Genomic DNA, 22659 nt, shown 5'->3' on the forward strand with positions numbered 1-22659 from the left:
TCGCGCTCACTCACACTCACTCGCACGCTCGCTCTCTCACTCACTTGCACACACACCCTCGCTCTCTCCCTCTCACACACTCACTCTCTCACGCTCACTTGCTCTCTCACAATCATTCGCTCACACGCATACACTCACTCACAAGTGCACTCACTCTCACACGTGCACACTCACTCTCACACGTGTACACTCACTCTCACACTCACACACGTAAACTCACTCATTCGCACACGCGCACACTCACTCACACACGTGCACACTCACTCTCACAAGCGCACACTCACTCTCACAAGCGCACACTCACTCTCACATGCGCACACTCACTCTCACACACTCTCTCTCACACTCTCTCGTTCACACGCATGCTCTCTCACACGCATGCTCTCTCACACGCACGCTCTCTCACTCACACGCACGCTCGCTCTCACACGCTCACTCGCTCTCACACGCGCAAGCTCACTCGCTCTCACACGCACATGCTCACTCACACGCGCACACTCACACACGCACACTGTGGTGGTAATAGAACAGAGTGTGGTGTCCCTGCGGCTGCAGAATGGAGGTCTATTTCAGGACAGAAATGCTTCCTCACGTTAACCTCCTCTGACTAGACATTAGGCCTGAAGAAGTCCACAGAGGTAGAAACCAGCCTACAGGGGAGGAACAGGGGACAGATGAACACTAAAAATACCCCAGTAACACCTTCCTTCAGTCAGCACAGCAGATCCCAGTCCCGTGTGTGTGTGTTAGCCTTCTGCCGACCTTGGCTGTCTCCTCCAGGCACAGCAAGGTTACTCTCTCACAGAGAGAAAACAATCACAACAACAGACTCCATGGTTTACTACTGGTTCAATGGTTTACTACTGGTTCAATGATTTACTACTGGTTTAATGGTTTACTACTGCTTTACTACTGGTTCAATGGTTTACTACGGGTTTAATGGTTTACTACTGGTTTAATGGTTTACTACTGCTTTACTACTGGTTTAGTACTGATTTCCTACTGGTTTAATGGTTTACTACTGGTTTAGTATTGATTTATTACTGGTTTAGTATTGATTTACTACTGGTTTAATGGTTTACTGCTGGTTTAGGATTGATTTACTACTGGTTTAATGGTTTACTACTGGTTTAGTATTGATTTATTACTGGTTTAGTATAGATTTACTACTGGTTTAGTATTGATTTACTACTGGTTTAATGGTTTACTGCTGGTTTAGGATTGATTTACTACTCGTTTAATGGTTTACTACTGGTTTAATGGTTTACTACTGGTTTAGTATTGATTTACTACTGGATTCATGGGGTTGCTTTGCTGCAGGAGGGACTGGTGCACTTCACAAAATAGATAGCAGCATGAGGTTTGAAAATTATGTGGATATATTGAAGCAACATCTCAAGACTTCAGTCTGGAAGTTAAAGCTTGGTTGTGAATCGGTCTTCCAAATGGACAATGAACCCGAATCACACTTCCAAAGTTGTGGCAAAATGGCTTAAGGACAACAAAGTCAAGGTATTGGAGTGGCCATCACAGTAGTAAATCAATACTAAACCAGTAGTAAACCATTAAACCAGTAGTAAACCATTAAACCACTCCCTTTAAGAGTGTGCTCCTAATCTCAGCTCATTACCTGTATAAAAGACACCTGGGAGCCAGAAATCTTTCTGATTGAGAGGGGGTCAAATACTTATTTCCCTCATTAAAATGCAAATGACATGCGTTTTCTGGATTTGTTTGTTGTTATTCTGTTTCTCACTGTTCAAATAAACCTACCATTAAAATTATAGAATGATAATTTCTTTGTCAGTGGGCAAACGTACAAAATCAGCAGGGTATCAAATACATTTTCCCTCACTGTATCTATGCATAGTCACGTTAATAACTCTACCTACATGCACATACTGTTACGGTTTTCTAGGTGTGAAGGAGAGTCGGACCAAACTGCAGCGTGTAGATTGCGATTCATGAATAATGAACAACGTACAACACGAATCAATAACAAACACTACAAAACAAAGAACTTAACGAAAACCGAAACAGCCGATACTTGTGTAAACCAACACTGAGACAGGAACAATGACACATAGGACACTAAGGACAATCACCCACGACAAACTCAAAGAATATGGCAGCCTAAATATGGTTCCCAATCAGAGACAACGATAAACACCTGCCTCTGATTGAGAATCACTCCAGACAGCCATAGACCTTGCTAGATAACCCCACTAGCTACAATCCCAATACATACACACCAAAACCCCAAGACAAAACACACCACAATACAAAAACCCCATGCCACACCCTGGCCTGACCCAATACATGAAGAAAAACACAAAATACTTAGACCAGGGCGTGACACATACAGTCGAAGTTGGAAGTTTACATACACCTTAGCCAAATTCATTTAAACTCAGTTTTTCAGAATTCCGTACATTTAATCTTAGTAAAAAATTCCCTGTATTAGGTAAATTAGGATTACCACTTAATTTTAAGAATGTGAAATGTCAGAATAATAGTAGAGAGAGAATTATTTATTTCAGCTTTTATTCCTTTCATCACATTCCCAGTCGGTCAGAAGTTTACATACACTCAATTAGTATTTGGTAGAATTGCCTTTAAATTGTTTAACTTGGGTCAAACGTTTCGGGTAGCCTTCCACAAGCTTCCCACAATAAGTTGGGTGAATTTTGGCCCATTCCTCCTGCCAGAGCTGGTGTAACTGAGTCAGGTATGTAGGCTCCTTGCTCACACACGCTTTTTCAGTTCTGCCTAATTTTCTATAGGATTGAGGTCAGGGCTTTGTGAGGGCCACTCCAATACCTTGACTTTGTTGTCCTTAAGCCATTTTGCCACAACTTTGGAAGTGTGACCAAGCTTTAACTTCCAGACTGAAGTCTTGAGATGTTGCTTCAATATATCCACATAATTTTCAAACCTCATGCTGCTATCTATTTTGTGAAGTGCACCAGTCCCTCCTGCAGCAAAGCACCCCCACAACATGATGCTGCCACCCCCATGCTTCACGGTTGGGATGGTGTTCTTCGGCTTGCAAGCTTCCCCCTTTTTCCTCCAAACATAACGATGGTCATTATGGCCATAAAGAGTTCTATTTTTGTTTCATCAGACCAGAGGACATTTCTCCAAAAAGTACGATCTTTGTCCCCATGTACAGTTGCAAACCGTAATCTGGCTTTTTAATGGCGGTTTTGGAGCAGTGGCTTCTTCCTTGCTGAGCGGCCTTTCAGGTTATGTCGATATAGGACTTGTTTTACTGTGGATGTAGATACTTTTGTACCTGTTTCCTCCAGCATCTTCACATGGTCCTTTGCTGTTGTTCTGGGATTGATTTGCACCTTTTGCACCAAATACTAGCATACAATTGTTTGTACAGATTAACGTGGTACCTTCAGGCGTTTGGAAATTGCTCCCAAGGATGAACCAAACTTGTGGAGGTCTACAATTCTTGGCTGATTTCTTTTGATTTTCCCATGATGTCAAGCAGAGACGCAGCGAGTTTGAAGGTAGGCCTTGAAATAAATACACCTCCAATTGATTCAAATTATGTCAATTAGCCTATCAGAAGCTTCTATGCCATGACATCATTTTTGGAATTTTCCAAGCTGTTTCAAGGCACAGTCAACTTAGTGTATATAAACTACTGACCCACTGGAATTGTGGGACAGTGAATTATAAGTGAAATAATCTTTCTGTAAACAATTGTTGAAAAATGACTTGTGTCATGCACAAAGTAGATGTCCTAACCAACTTGCCAAAACTATAGTTTGACACTAGAAATTTGTGGAGTGGTTGAAAAACGAGTTTGAATGAATGTAAACTTCCGACTTCAACTGTATTACCTCAATTTCCTCGACTAACCGGTGCCACTGCACAGTCCCAGTACCCCCTGTACATAGCCTCCATATTGACTCTGACCCAGTACCCCCTGTACATAGCCTCCACATCGACTCTGTCCCAGTACACCCTGTACATAGCCTCCACATTGACCCAGTACCCCCTGTACATAGCCTCTACATTGACTCTGTCCCAGTACACCCTGTACATAGCCTCCACATTGACTCTGACCCAGTACCCCCTGTACATAGCCTCCACATTGACTCTGTACCAGTACACCCTGTATATAGCCATCCACATTGACTCTGTCCCAGTACCCCCTGTACATAGCATCCACATTGACTCTGTACCAGTACACCCTGTATATAGCCTCCACATTGACTCTGACCCAGTACCCCCTGTACATAGCCTCCACATTGACTCTGTACCAGTACACCCTGTATATAGCCTCCACATTGACTCTGTACCAGTACACCCTGTGCATAGCCTCCACATTGACTCCATATCACTGTAAGGTCTACACCTGTAGGTTAAGGGCTTGTAAGTAAGCATATCACTGTAAGGTCTACAACTGTTGGTTAAGGGTTTGTAAGTAAGCATATCACTGTAAGGTCTACAACTGTTGGTTAAGGGTTTGTAAGTAAGCATATCACTGTAAGGTCTACACCTGTTGGTTAAGGGTTTGTAAGTAAGCATATCACTGTAAGGTCTACTACACCTGTTGGTTAAGGGCTTGTAAGTAAGCATATCACTGTAAGGTCTACTACACCTGTTGGTTAAGGGCTTGTAAGTAAGCATATCACTGTAAGGTCTACAACTGTTGGTTAAGGGTTTGTAAGTAAGCATATAACTGTAAGGTCTACTACACCTGTTGGTTAAGGGTTTGTAAGTAGGCATATCACTGTAAGGTCTACACCTGTTGGTTAAGGGTTTGTAAGTAAGCATATCACTGTAAGGTCTACTACACCTGTTGGTTAAGGGCTTGTAAGTAAGCATATCACTGTAAGGTCTACACCTGTTGGTTAAGGGTTTGTAAGTAAGCATATCACTGTAAGGTCTACACCTGTTGGTTAAGGGTTTGTAAGTAAGCATATCACTGTAAGGTCTACACCTGTTGGTTAAGGGTTTGTAAGTAAGCATATCACTGTAAGGTCTACTACACCTGTTGGTTAAGGGCTTGTAAGTAAGCATATCACTGTAAGGTCTACTACACCTGTTGGTTAAGGGTTTGTAAGTAAGCATATCACTGTAAGGTCTACTACACCTGTTGCTTAAGGGCTTGTAAGTAAGCATATCACTGTAAGGTCTACACCTGTTTATTTGTCGCATGTGACAAATAAAATGTGATTTGACCTACAGGGATGGACCAGAACACCATGTCTTCCCATAGCTGGTTAATTGAACTAGTGCCACCACCTACAGAGATGGACCAGAACACCATGTCTTCCCATAGCTGGTTAATTGAACTAATGGCACCAGCTACAGAGATGGACCAGAACACCATGTCTTCACATAGCTGGTTAATTGAACTAATGGCACCAGCTACAGAGATGGACCAGAACACCATGTCTTCCCATAGCTGGTTAATTGAACTAATGGCACCACCTACAGAGATGGACCAGAACACCATGGAAGCTGCGTTACTTAAAACTGCACAGTGACAGCATTATCTGGCTACTGTGTTATAAAAACATGCACCACCCGGTCTGTGTGTTCTTCGCGTGTGTATGTGTGAACCCCATCTGCTGTGCAACGCCAAGAGTGTGAGTGTGTATATGGAGGGGGAGAGGGGGAGGGATGGGGGAGGCAGGTTAGTACTTCAATGATTGATTTAGGATAAGGCACCACAACTAAAATAAAAGTGATTCATCACCTGACAGGGCATTGGACAATTAAAAGCTTCTCTGGGAGTCTAAAAATAACATGTCCTTTTTTATTTATCCTAAATCCCCTCTGCAGAGACGTCCCTCACAGTCACACAACAACACACATGCACATCGCGCACAAACACACACACAATCAGAGCACTAATCTCGTCCTCTTTTGTTAAACAGACCGGGCCATGCTCAGACAGGCAGCCTTTAAACTGACTGGGGAACAGCTTGTGGATAACAAGATATAGCACTTAACAACAGTGTGCACCTGAACCACAGCCTGAGCCTGCTGATCTGTGGTCAGATCAGTGAAAGGGAAATCAACATCAACACAATGCAGAAGAGTGTCTCTGATTGGCAATACTGAACAGAACCATCCTGGTATAGCGAGTATGCACCGTCAAAAATGTTCTCTGGAAAAACACACAGCCTTAAACCTACAACACACACACACACACACACACGTTACAAAACCAAACCACATCCCCATCACATCCCTTTGAACATAAAACCAATTATGTGATAAAAGCCTCCATGCTTATATAAATGCAAATAAAATGACAGGACTTTCCTTATCTATCTGCCCATTCACTGATTAAACTAACATAGTTCTCAACTTCCATTAACTCCAAGCTGCTCTGTCTGGGTTGTGTTGTTGATGTGGTTATTCTACCTAACTTAGATGAATGCACTAACTGCAAGTTGCTCTGGATAAGAGTGTCTGCTAAATGACCAAAATATAAATGTAAAAGTAATGAGACCATGCAGGTGTTACATTCAGACTACGTCTCTGGAGGAATATACAATAGCTGGGAATAATTTATCATGTTATTTTTTCTGCTAAAGAGCCTGCAGTATGTCTGGGCTTTGTGACAGGGAAGAAAATTGACACGGCATGACAATTTCCTCCATGTGTATAATGTAGAAGATGGCTGGAGACTCTAGATGTTATATAGGAGCTGGATGGAGACTCTAGATGTTATATAGGAGGTGGATGGAGACTCTAGATGTTATATAGGAGGTGGATGGAGACTCTAGATGTTATATAGGAGGTGGATGGAGACTAGATGTTACATAGGAGGTGGATGGAGACTCTAGATGTTATATAGGAGGTGGATGGAGACTCTAGATGTTATATAGGAGGTGGATGGAGACTCTAGATGTTATATAGGAGGTGGATGGAGACTCTAGATGTTACATAGGAGGTGGATGGAGACTCTAGATGTTATATAGGAGGTGGATGGAGACTCTAGATGTTACATAGGAGGTGGATGGAGACTCTAGATCTTATATAGGATGTGGATGGAGACTAGATGTTATATAGGAGGTGGATGGAGACTCTAGATGTTATATAGGAGGTGGATGGAGACTCTAGATGTTATATAGGAGGTGGATGGAGACTCTAGATGTTATATAGGAGGTGGATGGAGACTCTAGATGTTATTTAGGAGATGGATGGAGACTCGATATTAAAAAGGACATGGATGGAGACTAGATGTTATATACAGTGGGGCAAAAATGTATTTAGTCAGCCACCAATTGTGCAAGTTCTCCCACTTAAAAAGGTGAGAGAGGCCTGTAATTGTCATCATAGGTACACTTCAACTATGACAGTGCGTGTGGCCAGGTGGGAACAGTCATTCTCTAGCACTATTTCCCAGCTAGAAGCTTCATGGCTTTTCCTTCCTCTTCCGAGAAAACAGGTTTCAATCACAATCCAACAGAGAGCAGATTCCCGTATACAGATGTTGGACTGAACCTGTCCCCAAGTCTGTCCACAACAGATCCCATTCAGTTACACAGAAATACAATGTTTACAATAAAATCAATGAATTTATGTAATTACATGTAACTACACACTAACTACACTACAAACTCATTTTAAAACAGAATTTCAATTAGTCATTAATTTGTCCATGATAATTCAATCATGGTTTTCTATGCCTTATCAGCAATTACCAGGTAGAGCTGAGTAGGCTGATCTGAATATCCCTGCTGTACAGTCATAAGAGACAGTCACTGCTTCCCAAATGGCACCCTACTCCCTATGAGTCTTGGTCAAATGTAGTGCACTAGAAAGGGAATAGGGTGTCATTTGGGATGCGCACAACCGATATCAGGCTCCACAGTTCAGAAAATTAGCAATGCTCAATTTCCAAGAACACGACGTTGACAACTAACATTTGTCTTGCTATCTGTCTGCGGAGCATTAAGCCAGTTTAAATAAGAGGTATTGTTAAACATTAAAACGCCTCCAAAAAACAAAACAATGTGAATTAACTGTCATTTGTGTGGACAGGGGGACTTGAGAGCACAAAATACTAAACCTGCTCTGCAAATGAAATCAAACCTTTTCATTTCTCTGTGTTCAGCGCGGCTGCGGCTCTAAACCATAAACTGAGTGTACAAAACATTAGGAACACCTTCCTAATATTAAGTTGCACCTCCCTTTTCCCTCAGAACAGCCTCAATTTGACGGGGCATGGACTCCACAAAGTTGCGCTCCACAGAGATGCTGGCCAATGTTGACTTCCCACAGTTGTGTCAGCTTGGATGGATGTCCTTTGGGTGGTGGACCATTCTTGATACACACGGGAAACAGTTGAGTGTGAAAAACCCAGCAGCATTGCAGTTCTTGACACACTCAAGCCGGTACTCCTGGCACCTTCTACCATACCCCGTTGAAAGGCACTTAAATCTTGTGTCTTGCCCATTCACCCTCTGAATAGCACAAATACACAATCCATGTTCTTTAACCCGTCTCCACCCCTTCATCTACACTGATTGAAGTGGATTTAACAGGTGACATCAATAAGGGATCATAGCTTTCAACTGGATTCACCTGGTCAGTCTGTCATGGAAATGTATACTAATCAGTTGGATAAAACTTAGCAGACCGTTTGTAGATCCTTCAGGTCTGCCCAGTCCGCTTCCAAACATATTTTTCACCTTATCCCACTAATAAGTCATTAAGAACTGTTTCTCTCTTCACTGCTGTCATTGATCGCACGTGCGCACACACACACACACAGCTATCTGATAACCCAGAAACAGTATGTGTGTGTATCGTGTGTGTGTGCCGTGTATGTGTGTGTGCTGTGTGTGTGTGTGTGTGTGTGACAATTGCCAGGAATAAGAAGATCCTTCCTGCAGAGTCTATTGAATACATACCTCATTCATTCACTCCCTCGTTCAACAGGAGCAGAGAATAGAAGGATGAGATTAAGCATTTAAAACAGACCAGGACGTGGGAGGGAGGGAGAGAGAGAGAGAGAGAGGGAGAGAGGGAGGGAGGGAGGGAGGGAGGGAGGGAGGGAGGGAGGGAGGGAGGGAGGGAGGGAGGGAGGGAGGGAGGGAGGGAGGGAGGGAGGGAGGGAGGGAGGGAGGGAGGGAGGGAGGGAGGGAGGGGAGGGAGGGAGGGAGGGAGGGAGGGAGGAGGGAAGAAGTATGTTCCCAATGAAAATATTACCAAAATAGCACCAGCTTTGCAACAAATGTTGTATTGCCGAATAATAGAAAAGAGAGATAAACAGGGATTATGACTCTCTCTCTCCACAGATGCACAATGAATGTATCCAGTGAAATGACAGTAACCCTCTTTGACTGACTGGCAGACCTCCATAATCCAACCTATTATTCTCACTGGTCTCTGTCGTTAGGACCAGGAGTTTTTACCTTGGCCACATGACCTGACCAGGAAAAATTCTGAGCTCCACGTATCACCTCATATTCCAATACAATTGATCCGTTATTTCTTCATAGGGTTAAACAACTCTGGTCACTTTCCAAAAGGATTCACAGATTTCCAGTTTATTCCCTCCTGATTACAAGAATAAGAGGTACAGTACTTTATTCCAGTCAATAGAACCTCCCTCTAATATTCCTTCCACCTGTTTCCACTGTGTTTACAAAGCATTCCACTGCAGGGTTAAGGTTAGTAACACTCTACAGCTCCTCTAAAGACAACAGCCACCTGGAAAAACATAACCCTGGGGAGGATACTGGTGTTTCGTACCCACTGATCAGTGCTGTGTGTGGACCTCCTCCCTCTTGGGAGAGCAGAACACAGCTCCACTGAGGTAAACTTAAAAGCCCATGTTATAAAAAGATCTCCCTCCCTCTCTTCCCATCTCCCTCTCTCTCTCTCCCTCCCTCTCTCCCCATCTCCCTCTCTCTCTTCAAAAGAGCCGCTCTAAAGAGCAAGAGATGAGGCTATAATGTATTATGAATATGCAGTATGTTATCCAGGCTGTGTTATTTGCTACAGTAATGACTTCCATTAACAGCTGACCTGGAGCTCTCTGACCATCGATCGGATCAATCGTTAATATTTCAGAACACTAGAAGGAAAGGTCATGCAAAGAGTGTTTGTGCTGCGTTGAAGCGCGCATGTGTACGTGCGTGTGTACGGGTTGAGAACGTGTTTAGGATCAGGGGGAGAGGAAGAGTCTACAAGTCAACACACACTCACACAGAGAGAGATACACACACACACACACACACACACACACACACACGCACACACACCCAGGGGTAAGTCGGTCACATTAAAGAAAGAAAGAGACAGAGAGAGACAGAGACACACACAAAACTGTAAAATCATTATTATCTAATGAGTCAGAGAAACAGTCCTTAACTACAGCTACCTTCCCTAAAATCTTGTGTTTCCCTAGGATCATTCCCTAATACCTAGTATCCTTCCCTAGGATCCTTCCCTAATACCTAGGATCCGTCCCTAATACCTAGGATCCTTCTCTAAAACCTAATATCCTTCTTTAGGATCCTTCTGTAATACCTAGTGTCCTTCCCTAGAGCTGTCAGGTATGTCTCTCTGTCTCTCATGCGTTAGATCAACCTCTCTGTGTATCCAGAGGCTTACTGTCTTGTCAATCACCTCGTCTAGGCTCTCTATAGAGTTTAATGTCAGGTGCTGTCTGTCCAAAGACTCTGTTTTCAGAGAGCTTCCACTTGTCATGAGACCAACTGGTGAGAGACAGGTAGGCTGGTGACAGACACAGACAGGCTGGTGACAGACACCGACAGGCTGGTGACAGACACAGACTGGTGGCTGCCTGGTGACCACCTGATGACAGACACAGACAGGCTGGTGACAGACACAGACAGGCTGGTGACAGACACAGACTGGTGACCACCTGATGACAGACTGGTGACAGAGCCTCTGCAGTCAGAAACACTGCATTTACTGTTTTGTCCATTTATATCATTCTAAATGGTTTGATAACATTCTAGGCTGCTAACAAACAGAGACAAATCACACAGACACTGTCTGAGCCTTACACATCGGGCTCACAGTGAGAGAGATAGGTGGAGGGAGGGAGTGGGAGGAGAGAGACAGAGGGAGATAGAGAATTAGAGGAGGAAGAGAGAGAGGTGGATAAAAGGATAGAGAGAAACTCAGAGATGGTTTCTTCCCATCAAGCCTTGACCTTGGCATTATAAAGGAGATTTGTATCCCTCTTTTTGTCTGAAATATACAGTCAAGTCAGATCAGAATGAAAAGAGTTGAGTGGAGAAAGGAAAAGTGAAAGGGAGAGAACGAGGGGGAGAACGAGATAGAGGGAAGAGAGAGCGATAGGGAGGGAGAGAGAGGGAACGAAAGAGGGAGAGGTAAAGAGGGGAAGGACTATATCCCTTTCTATAAACAAGGGACGAGACACATGCCAGGAATAATTTCCACACTACCGTGACCTGCACTACTGCTCAGATAACACCGCAGATGACAGACTTGGCATGATTTTATTAATTTCATTACTTTAATTTTTTTCTTGTCACGGCAACACTCAGGCCTACTATCTGTATGGCAGAGGAAACAAGCCGAGGGAGGATAGCAGAGGAAACAAGGCAAGGGAGGATAGCAGAGGAAACAAGCAGAGGGAGAATAGCAGAGGAAACAAGACGAGGGAGGATAGCAGAGGAAACAAGCCAAGGGTGGATAGCAGAGGAAACAAGGCAAGGGAGGATAGCAGAGGAAACAAGCCGAGGGAGGATAGCAGAGGAAACAAGCCGAGGGAGGATAGCAGAGGAAACAAGCCGAGGGAGGATAGCAGAGGAAACAAGGCAAGGGAGGATGGCAGAGGAAACAAGCCGAGGGAGGATAGCAGAGGAAACAAGGCAAGGGAGGATAGCAGAGGAAACAAGCAGAGGGAGGATAGCAGAGGAAACAAGCAGAGGGAGAATAGCAGAGGAAACAAGGCAAGGGAGTATAGCAGTGGAAACAAGCAGAGGGAGAATAGCAGAGGAAACAAGCCGAGGGAGGATAGCAGAGGAAACAAGCCAAGGGTGGATAGCAGAGGAAACAAGGCAAGGGAGGATAGCAGAGGAAACAAGCCGAGGGAGGATAGCAGAGGAAACAAGCCGAGGGAGGATAGCAGAGGAAACAAGCCGAGGGAGGATAGCAGAGGAAACAAGGCAAGGGAGGATGGCAGAGGAAACAAGCCGAGGGAGGATAGCAGAGGAAACAAGGCAAGGGAGGATAGCATAGGAAACAAGCCGAGGGAGGATAGCAGAGGAAACAAGCCGAGGGAGGATAGCAGAGGAAAAAGGCAGAGGGAGGATAGCAGAGGGAACAAGCCGAGGGAGGATTGCAGAGTAAACATGCCAAGGGAGGATGGCAGAGGAAACGAGCCAAGGGAGGAGGGCAGAGGAAACAAGCTAAGGGAGGTTGGCAGAGGAAACATGCCAAGGGAGGATAGCAGAGGAAAGAAGCCAAGGGAGGATAGCAGAGGAAACAAGCCGAGGGGAGATAGCAGAGGAAAAAGGCTGAGGGAGGATGGCAGAGGAAACAAGCTGAGGGAGGATGGCAGAGGAAACAAGCCGAGGGAGGATAGCAGAGCAAACATGCCAAGGGAGGATAGCAGAGGAAATGAGCCGAGGGAGGATAGCGGAGGAAACATGCCGAGGGAGGATAGCGGAGGAAACAAGCCGAGGGAGGACAACGGAGGAAACAAGCAGAGGGAGGATAGCAGAGGAAACAAGCAGAGGGAGGATAGCAGAGGGAACAAGCCGAAGGAAGATAGGAAGATAGAGGAAACATGCCGAGGGAGGATAGCAGAGGAAACAAGTCTGAGAGCGGATAGTAGAGGAAACAAGCCGAGGGAGGATAGCAGAGGGATGATGGTAGAGGAAACATGCCGAAGGGGGATTAGCAGAGGAAACAAGCTGAGGGAGGATAGCAAAGGAAACAACCCGAGGGAGGATAGCAGAGGAAACAACCCGAGGGAAGATAGCAGAGGAAACATGCCGTGGGAGGACAGCAGAGGAAACAAGCCGAGGGAGGACAACAGAAGAAACAAGCCGAGGGAGGATAGCAGAGGAAACAAGCAGAGGGAGGATAGCAGAGGAAACATGCCGAGGGAAGATAGCAGAGGAAACAAGCCGAGGGAGGATAGCAGAGGAAACATGCCGAGGGAGGATTGCAGAGTAAACATGCCAAGGGAGGATGGCAGAGGAAACGAGCCAAGGGAGGAGGGCAGAGGAAACAAGCCAAGGGAGGATGGCAGAGGAAACAAGCCGAGGGGAGATAGCAGAGGAAAAAGGCTGAGGGAGGATGGCAGAGGAAACAAGCTGAGGGAGGATGGCAGAGGAAACAAGCCGAGGGAGAGCAAACATGCCAAGGGAGGATAGCAGAGGAAATGAGCCGAGGGAGGATAGCGGAGGAAACATGCCGAGGGAGGATAGCGGAGGAAACAAGCCGAGGGAGGACAACGGAGGAAACAAGCAGAGGGAGGATAGCAGAGGAAACAAGCAGAGGGAGGATAGCAGAGGGAACAAGCCGAAGGAAGATAGGAAGATAGAGGAAACATGCCGAGGGAGGATAGCAGAGGAAACAAGTCTGAGAGCGGATAGTAGAGGAAACAAGCCGAGGGAGGATAGCAGAGGGATGATGGTAGAGGAAACATGCCGAAGGGGGATTAGCAGAGGAAACAAGCTGAGGGAGGATAGCAAAGGAAACAACCCGAGGGAGGATAGCAGAGGAAACAACCCGAGGGAAGATAGCAGAGGAAACATGCCGTGGGAGGACAGCAGAGGAAACAAGCCGAGGGAGGACAACAGAAGAAACAAGCTGAGGGAGGATAGCAGAGGAAACAAGCAGAGGGAGGATAGCAGAGGAAACATGCCGAGGGAAGATAGCAGAGGAAACAAGCCGAGGGAGGATAGCAGAGGAAACATGCCGAGGGATGATAGCAGAGGAAACAAGCCAAGGGTGGATAGCGGATGAAACAAGCAGAGGGAGGATAGCAGAGGGAACAAGCCAAGGGAGGATGGCAGAGGAAACAAGCCAAGGGAGGATAGCAGAGGAAACAAGCAGAGGGAGGATAGCAGAGGGAACAAGCCGAGGGAGGATTGCAGAGTAAACATGCCAAGGGAGGATGGCAGAGGAAACGAGCCAAGGGAGGAGGGCAGAGGAAACAAGCTAAGGGAGGATAGCAGAGGAAACATGCCAAGGGAGGATAGCAGAGGAAACAAGCCAAGGGAGGATCGCAGAGGAAACAAGCCGAGGGGAGGTGGCAGAGGAAAAAGGCTGAGGGAGGATAGCAGAGGAAACAAGCTGAGGGAGGATGGCAGAGGAAACAAGCCGAGGGAGGATAGTAGAGCAAACATGCCAAGGGAGGATAGCAGAGGAAATGAGCCGAGGGAGGATAGCGGAGGAAACATGCCGAGGGAGGATAGCGGAGGAAACAAGCCGAGGGAGGACAACGGAGGAAACAAGCAGAGGGAGGATAGCAGAGGAAACAAGCAGAGGGAGGATAGCAGAGGGAACAAGCCGAAGGAAGATAGGAAGATAGAGGAAACATGCCGAGGGAGGATAGCAGAGGAAACAAGTCTGAGAGCGGATAGTAGAGGAAACAAGCCGAGGGAGGATAGCAGAGGGATGATGGTAGAGGAAACATGCCGAAGGGGGATTAGCAGAGGAAACAAGCTGAGGGAGGATAGCAAAGGAAACAACCCGAGGGAGGATAGCAGAGGAAACAACCCGAGGGAAGATAGCAGAGGAAACATGCCGTGGGAGGACAGCAGAGGAAACAAGCCGAGGGAGGACAACAGAAGAAACAAGCCGAGGGAGGATAGCAGAGGAAACAAGCAGAGGGAGGATAGCAGAGGAAACATGCCGAGGGAAGATAGCAGAGGAAACAAGCCGAGGGAGGATAGCAGAGGAAACATGCCGAGGGAGGATTGCAGAGTAAACATGCCAAGGGAGGATGGCAGAGGAAACGAGCCAAGGGAGGAGGGCAGAGGAAACAAGCTAAGGGAGGATAGCAGAGGAAACATGCCAAGGGAGGATAGCAGAGGAAACAAGCCAAGGGAGGATAGCAGAGGAAACAAGCCGAGGGGAGATAGCAGAGGAAAAAGGCTGAGGGAGGATAGCAGAGGAAACAAGCTGAGGGAGGATGGCAGAGGAAACAAGCCGAGGGAGGATAGCAGAGCAAACATGCCAAGGGAGGATAGCAGAGGAAATGAGCCGAGGGAGGATAGCGGAGGAAACATGCCGAGGGAGGATAGCGGAGGAAACAAGCCGAGGGAGGACAACGGAGGAAACAAGCAGAGGGAGGATAGCAGAGGAAACAAGCAGAGGGAGGATAGCAGAGGGAACAAGCCGAAGGAAGATAGGAAGATATAGGAAACATGCCGAGGGAGGATAGCAAAGGAAACAAGTCTGAGAGCGGATAGTAGAGGAAACAAGCCGAGGGAGGATAGCAGAGGGATGATGGTAGAGGAAACATGCCGAAGGGGGATTAGCAGAGGAAACAAGCTGAGGGAGGATAGCAAAGGAAACAACCCGAGGGAGGATAGCAGAGGAAACAACCCGAGGGAAGATAGCAGAGGAAACAAGCCGAGGGAGGACAACAGAAGAAACAAGCCGAGGGAGGATAGCAGAGGAAACAAGCAGAGGGAGGATAGCAGAGGAAACATGCCGAGGGAGGATAGCAGAGGAAACATGCCGAGGGAGGATAGCAGAGGAAACATGCCGAGGGAGGATAGCACAGGAAACATGCCGAGGGAGGATAGCAGAGGAAACAAGGCAAGGGAGGATTGCAGAGGAAACAAGCCAAGGGAGGATAGCGGAGGAAATAAGCCAAGGGGGGATAGCGGAGGAAACAAGCCAAGGGAGAATAGCGGAGGAAACAAGCCAAGGGAGGATAGCAGAGGAAACAAGCCAAGGGATGATAGCAGAGGAAACAAGCCAAGGGTGGATAGCGGATGAAACAAGCAGAGGGAGGATAGCAGAGGAAAAAGGCAGAGGGAGGATAGCAGAGGGAACAAGCCGAGGGAGGATAGCAGAGGAAAAAGGCAGAGGGAGGATAGCAGAGGGAACAAGCCGAGGGAGGATAGCAGAGGAAACAAGCCAAGGGAGGAGGGCAGAGGAAACAAGCCAAGGGAGGATAGAGAGGAAACATGCCAAGGGAGGATGGCAGAGGAAACGAGCCAAGGGAAGAGGGCAGAGGAAACAAGCCAAGGGAGGATAGCAGAGGAAACATGCCAAGGGAGGATAGGAGAGGAAACAAGCCAAGGGAGGATAGCAGAGGAAACAAGCCGAGGGGAGCTAGCAGAGGAAAAAGGCTGAGGGAGGATAGCAGAGGAAACAAGCTGAGGGAGGATGGCAGAGGAAACAAGCCGAGGGAGGATAGCAGAGCAAACATGCCAAGGGAGGATAGCAGAGGAAATGAGCCGAGGGAGGATAGCGGAGGAAACATGCCGAGGGAGGATAGCGGAGGAAACAAGCCGAGGGAGGACAACGGAGGAAACAAGCAGAGGGAGGATAGCAGAGGAAACAAGCAGAGGGAGGATAGCAGAGGGAACAAGCCGAAGGAAGATAGGAAGATAGAGGAAACATGCCGAGGGAGGATAGCAGAGGAAACAAGTCTGAGAGCGGATAGTAGAGGAAACAAGCCGAGGGAGGATAGCAGAGGGATGATGGTAGAGGAAACATGCCGAAGGGGGATTAGCAGAGGAAACAAGCTGAGGGAGGATAGCAAAGGAAACAACCCGAGGGAGGATAGCAGAGGAAACAACCCGAGGGAGGATAGCAGAGGAAACAAGCAGAGGGAGGATAGCAGAGGGAACAAGCCGAAGGAAGATAGGAAGATAGAGGAAACATGCCGAGGGAGGATAGCAGAGGAAACAAGTCTGAGAGCGGATAGTAGAGGAAACAAGCCGAGGGAGGATAGCAGAGGGATGATGGTAGAGGAAACATGCCGAAGGGGGATTAGCAGAGGAAACAAGCTGAGGGAGGATAGCAAAGGAAACAACCCGAGGGAGGATAGCAGAGGAAACAACCCGAGGGAAGATAGCAGAGGAAACATGCCGTGGGAGGACAGCATAGGAAACAAGCCGAGGGAGGACAACAGAAGAAACAAGCCGAGGGAGGATAGCAGAGGAAACAAGACGAGGGAGGATAGCAGAGGAAACATGCCGAGGGAGTATAGCGGAGGAAACAAGCCAAGGGAGGATAGCAGAGGAAACAAGCCAAGGGAGAATAGCGGAGGAAACAAGCCAAGGGAGGATAGCAGAGGAAACAAGCCAAGGGATGATAGCAGAGGAAACAAGCCAAGGGTGGATAGCGGATGAAACAAGCCGAGGGGAGCTAGCAGAGGAAAAAGGCTGAGGGAGAATAGCAGAGGAAACAAGCTGAGGGAGGATGGCAGAGGAAACAAGCCGAGGGAGGATAGCAGAGCAAACAAGCCGAGGGAGGATGGCAGAGGAAACAAGCCGAGGGAGGACAACGGAGGAAACAAGCCGAGGGAAGATAGCGGAGGAAATGAGCCGAGGGAGGATAGCGGAGGAAACATGCCGAGGGAGGATAGCGGAGGAAACAAGCCAAGGGAGGACAACGGAGGAAACAAGCCGAGGGAGGATAGCAGAGGAAACAAGCCGAGGGAGGACAACAGAGGAAACAAGCCGAAGGAAGATAGGAAGATAGAGGAAACATGCCGAGGGAGGATAGCAGAGGAAACAAGTCTGAGAGCGGATAATAGAGGAAACAAGCCGAGGGAGGATAGCAGAGGGATGATGGTAGAGGAAACATGCCGAAGGGGGATTAGCAGAGGAAACAAGCTGAGGGAGGATAGCAAAGGAAACAACCCGAGGGAGGATAGCAGAGGAAACAACCCGAGGGAAGATAGCAGAGGAAACATGCCGTGGGTGGACAGCAGAGGAAACAAGCCGAGGGAGGACAACAGAAGAAACAAGCCGAGGGAGGATAGCAGAGGAAACAAGCAGAGGGAGGATAGCAGAGTAAACATGCCGAGGGAGGATAGCAGAGGAAACATGCCGAGGGAGTATAGCGGAGGAAACATGCCGAGGGTGCCTTGCTCAAGGGCACATGGACAGATTTTTCATTATCATAGTATTATTAACTCTGCTGGTCAGAGCTCGGATGGGTGAGAGCCTGAGAATGGCGTGGGTGGGTGATTTTAAGTATGGGATGCTTAGTTTACCGCTTGTGTGTGTGTGTGTGTGTGTGTATGCGTGTGTATGCCCGCGTGTGTGTCTACAGGTAGGGGGGGGGGGTGTAGGTATGTGTGTGTGTGGGTTTACAGATGGCGTGTGGGTCTACAGATGGTGTGTGTGTGTGTCTACAAGTGGGGGTGTCTCTGAGGACCAGGCAGATCCACTGATATCCTGTTCTATCTAGGTTACCATGGAAACAAAGTTTGGCGCAAGGCTGACCGGCTTCTATTGACAAAACCATAAAGGAGGAGAGGAGCTTTATAGTCTTTCAGATAACACACAGAAATCATCAAACCCACCATCAAACCCAGCACATTATACTGGACGAGGAGGACCACACCGTGTGTCTGAAGTATCTATTAATATCATATCATGTTCAATAGCAACTCATAGATTAAGAACTCATTCCATACAGCTACGTAACTCAGTAAGAATGATATTTGACCAATGTGAGTGACTGTAGCCTTCCATGTATGAGTTCACTTGGTGAAGAAATATCCGATATGAAATCACAACGTAGTGTTCAATGGCAGCTCAACACAAAAGCACATATTAGCACATAAAAAGGGGATACTTACTCAGAAGAATCTATAAAGTATATTCCAAGTGCTCCAATGCTGAGAGCGAAAACTAGCACAACCTATAGAGGGAGAGGAGAGAGAAAGAGAGACACGTCAGTTTTAGAAAGCAAACACGTACAGTGCCTTCGGAAAGTATTCAGACCCCTTCAGCCTCAGTCTAAAATGGAATAAATAAAGGAAACAATCCTCAGCAATTTACACAGAATACCCCATAATGACAAAGTGGAAACAGGTTTTTAGAATGTTTGCAAATGTATAAAATACAAAAAACAAACACCTTATTTACATAAGTATTCAGACCCTTTGCTATGAGACTTGAAATTGAGCTCAGGTGCATCCTGTTTTCCTTGATGTTTCTACAACTTGATTGGAGTCCACCTGTGGTAAATTCAATTGATTGGACATGATTTGGAAAGGCACACACCTGTCTATTTAAGGTCCTACAGTTGACAATGCATGTCAGAGCTAAAAACCAAACCATGAGGTCGAAGGAATTGTCTGTAGAGCTCAGAGACAGGATTGTGTCGAGGCACAGATCTGGGGAAGGGTACCAAAACATTTCTGCAGCATTGAAGGCCCCCAAGAACACAGTGACCTCAGATGGATAAATCTCGTGTTCACACAGAGATCAGCTCTCAGATGGATAAACCTCGTGTTCACACAGAGACCAGCTCTCAGATGGATAAATCTCGTGTTCACACAGAGACCAGCTCTCAGATGGATAAACATCGTGTTCACACAGAGATCAGCTCTCAGATGGATAAACCTCGTGTTCACACAGAGACCAGCTCTCAGATGGATAAACCTCGTGTTCACACACAGACCAGCTCTCAGATGGATAAACCTCGTGTTCACACAGAGACCAGCTCTCAGATGGATCAACATCATGTTCACACAGAGACCAGCTCTCAGATGGATAAATCTTGTGTTCACACAGAGACCAGCTCTCAGATGGATAAACCTCGTGTTCACACAGAGACCAGCTCTCAGATGGATAAACATCGTGTTCACACAGAGATCAGCTCTCAGATGGATAAACCTCGTGTTCACACAGAGACCAGCTCTCAGATGGATAAACCTCGTGTTCACACACAGACCAGCTCTCAGATAGATAAACCTCGTGTTCACACAGAGACCAGCTCTCAGATGGATCAACATCATGTTCACACAGAGACCAGCTCTCAGATGGATAAATCTTGTGTTCACACAGAGACCAGCTCTCAGATGGATAAACCTCGTGTTCACACAGAGATCAGCTCTCAGATGGATAAACCTCGTGTTCACACAGAGACCAGCTCTCAGATGGATAAACCTCGTGTTCACACAGAGACCAGCTCTCAGATGGATAAACCTCGTGTTTACACAGAGACCAGCTCTCAGATGGATAAACATCGTGTTCATACAGAGACCAGCTCTCAGATGGATAAACCTCGTGTTCACACAGAGATCAGCTCTCAGATGGATAAACCTCGTGTTCACACAGAGACCAGCTCTCAGATGGATAAACCTCGTGTTCACACACAGACCAGCTCTCAGATGGATAAACCTCGTGTTCACACAGAGACCAGCTCTCAGATGGATCAACATCATGTTCACACAGAGACCAGCTCTCAGATGGATCAACATCATGTTCACACAGAGACCAGCTCTCAGATGGATAAATCTTGTGTTCACACAGAGACCAGCTCTCAGATGGATAAACCTCGTGTTCACACAGAGACCAGCTCTCAGATGGATAAACATCGTGTTCACACAGAGATCAGCTCTCAGATGGATAAACCTCGTGTTCACACAGAGACCAGCTCTCAGATGGATAAACCTCGTGTTCACACACAGACCAGCTCTCAGATAGATAAACCTCGTGTTCACACAGAGACCAGCTCTCAGATGGATCAACATCATGTTCACACAGAGACCAGCTCTCAGATGGATAAATCTTGTGTTCACACAGAGACCAGCTCTCAGATGGATAAACCTCGTGTTCACACAGAGATCAGCTCTCAGATGGATAAACCTCGTGTTCACACAGAGACCAGCTCTCAGATGGATAAACCTCGTGTTCACACAGAGACCAGCTCTCAGATGGATAAACCTCGTGTTTACACAGAGACCAGCTCTCAGATGGATAAACATCGTGTTCATACAGAGACCAGCTCTCAGATGGATAAACCTCGTGTTCACACAGAGACCAGCTCTCAGATGGATAAATCTCGTGTTCACACAGAGACCAGCTCTCAGATGGATAAACCTCGTGTTCACACAGAGAACAGCTCTCAGATGGATAAACCTCGTGTTCACACAGAGACCAGCTCTCAGATGGATAAACATCGTGTTCACACAGAGACCAGCTCTCAGATGGATAAACCTCGTGTTCACACAGAGACCAGCTCTCAGATGGATAAACCTCGTGTTCACACAGAGACCAGCTCTCTCAGATGGATAAACCTTGTGTTCACACAGAGACCAGCTCTCTCAGATGGATAAACCTTGTGAAAACAACACGTTAAAACACACGACTGAACACGTAATATTAAAACCCACGACTGAACACGTTAAAACACACGACTGAACACGTTAAAACACACAACTGAACACGTTAAAACACACGACTGAACACGTAATATTAAAACCCACGACTGAACACGTTAAAACACACGACTGAACACGTTAAAACACACAACTGAACACGTTAAAACACACGACTGAACACGTTAAAACACACGACTGAACACGTTAAAACACACAACTGAACACGTTAAAACACACGACTGAACACGTTAAAACACACAACTGAACACGTTAAAACACACGACTGAACACGTTAAAACACACGACTGAACACGTTAAAACACACAACTGAACACGTTAAAACAGACGACTGAACACGTTAAAACACACGACTGAACATGCTAAAACACACGACTGAACACATTAAAACACACGACTGAACACGTTAAAACACACGACTGAACATGTTAAAACACACGACTGAACACGTTAAAACACACGACTGAACACGTTAAAACACACGACTGAACACGTTAAAACACACGACTGAACACGTTAAAACACACGACTGAACACGTTAAAACACACGACTGAACATGCTAAAACACACGACTGAACACATTAAAACACACGACTGAACATGCTAAAACACACGACTGAACACATTAAAACACACGACTGAACATGCTAAAACACACGACTGAACACGTTAAAACACACGACTGAACAAATTAAAACACACGACTGAACAAATTAAAACACACGACTGAACACGTGATATTAAAACACACGACTGGGAAAGATATACTATTGTTTACTCTTTCTTCCTATTCAGCCAGAACACAATAGACATCCTCTGTCCTCCACGATTGTAGCATTCATTATAATTGATGGGCGCCTGATCGTTGCCATGCTAATAAAAAAACACCCCCATGTATTTTTAATGGTGTCTCTGTGTGGGAGATGGTGGGTTCCAGAGTGTGGGTCTGGTTGAGGCTAGTGATAACGATAGCAAAGCATAGCGCCAGCCTCTACTGCAATGTTGAAGCACAAGCGTAATGCTACACCCACAATAACATCTACTAAATATGTGCTTACGACCAATGTAATTTAATTTGTAGCCCTGCAGTATGACCTGAGTGATGCAGGTTATTTTAGCATACCACTAGCTAGTGTAGCCCTGCAGTATGACCTGAGTGATGCAGGGTATTTTAGCATAGCACTAGCTAGTGTAGCCCTGCAGTGGGGTGGCAGGTAGCCTACTGGTTAGAACGTTGGACGAGTAACCGAAAGGTTGCAGGATCTAATCCCCGAGCTGACAAGGTAAAAATCTGTCGTTCTGCCCCTGAACAAGGCAGTTAACCCACTGTTCC

General features: G+C 46.5%; 1 protein-coding gene across 9 annotated transcripts in view; it reads right to left on the bottom strand.

Annotated features, from left to right (window-relative positions):
- LOC109890060 (calcium-activated potassium channel subunit alpha-1) overlaps positions 1-22659 on the bottom strand; it is a 310642-nt gene that overhangs the window by 133709 nt on the left and 154274 nt on the right. For all 9 annotated transcript variants that reach the window (XM_031823765.1, XM_031823764.1, XM_031823766.1 and 6 more), the window contains exon 3: positions 18776-18837. In XM_031823765.1, coding sequence (XP_031679625.1) covers positions 18776-18837 — 62 coding nt within the window. The remainder of the gene's footprint in view (positions 1-18775; positions 18838-22659) is intronic.

This window comes from Oncorhynchus kisutch, linkage group LG4 (assembly GCF_002021735.2).
Source record: "Oncorhynchus kisutch isolate 150728-3 linkage group LG4, Okis_V2, whole genome shotgun sequence".
Taxonomy (NCBI): Eukaryota; Metazoa; Chordata; class Actinopteri; order Salmoniformes; family Salmonidae; genus Oncorhynchus; species Oncorhynchus kisutch.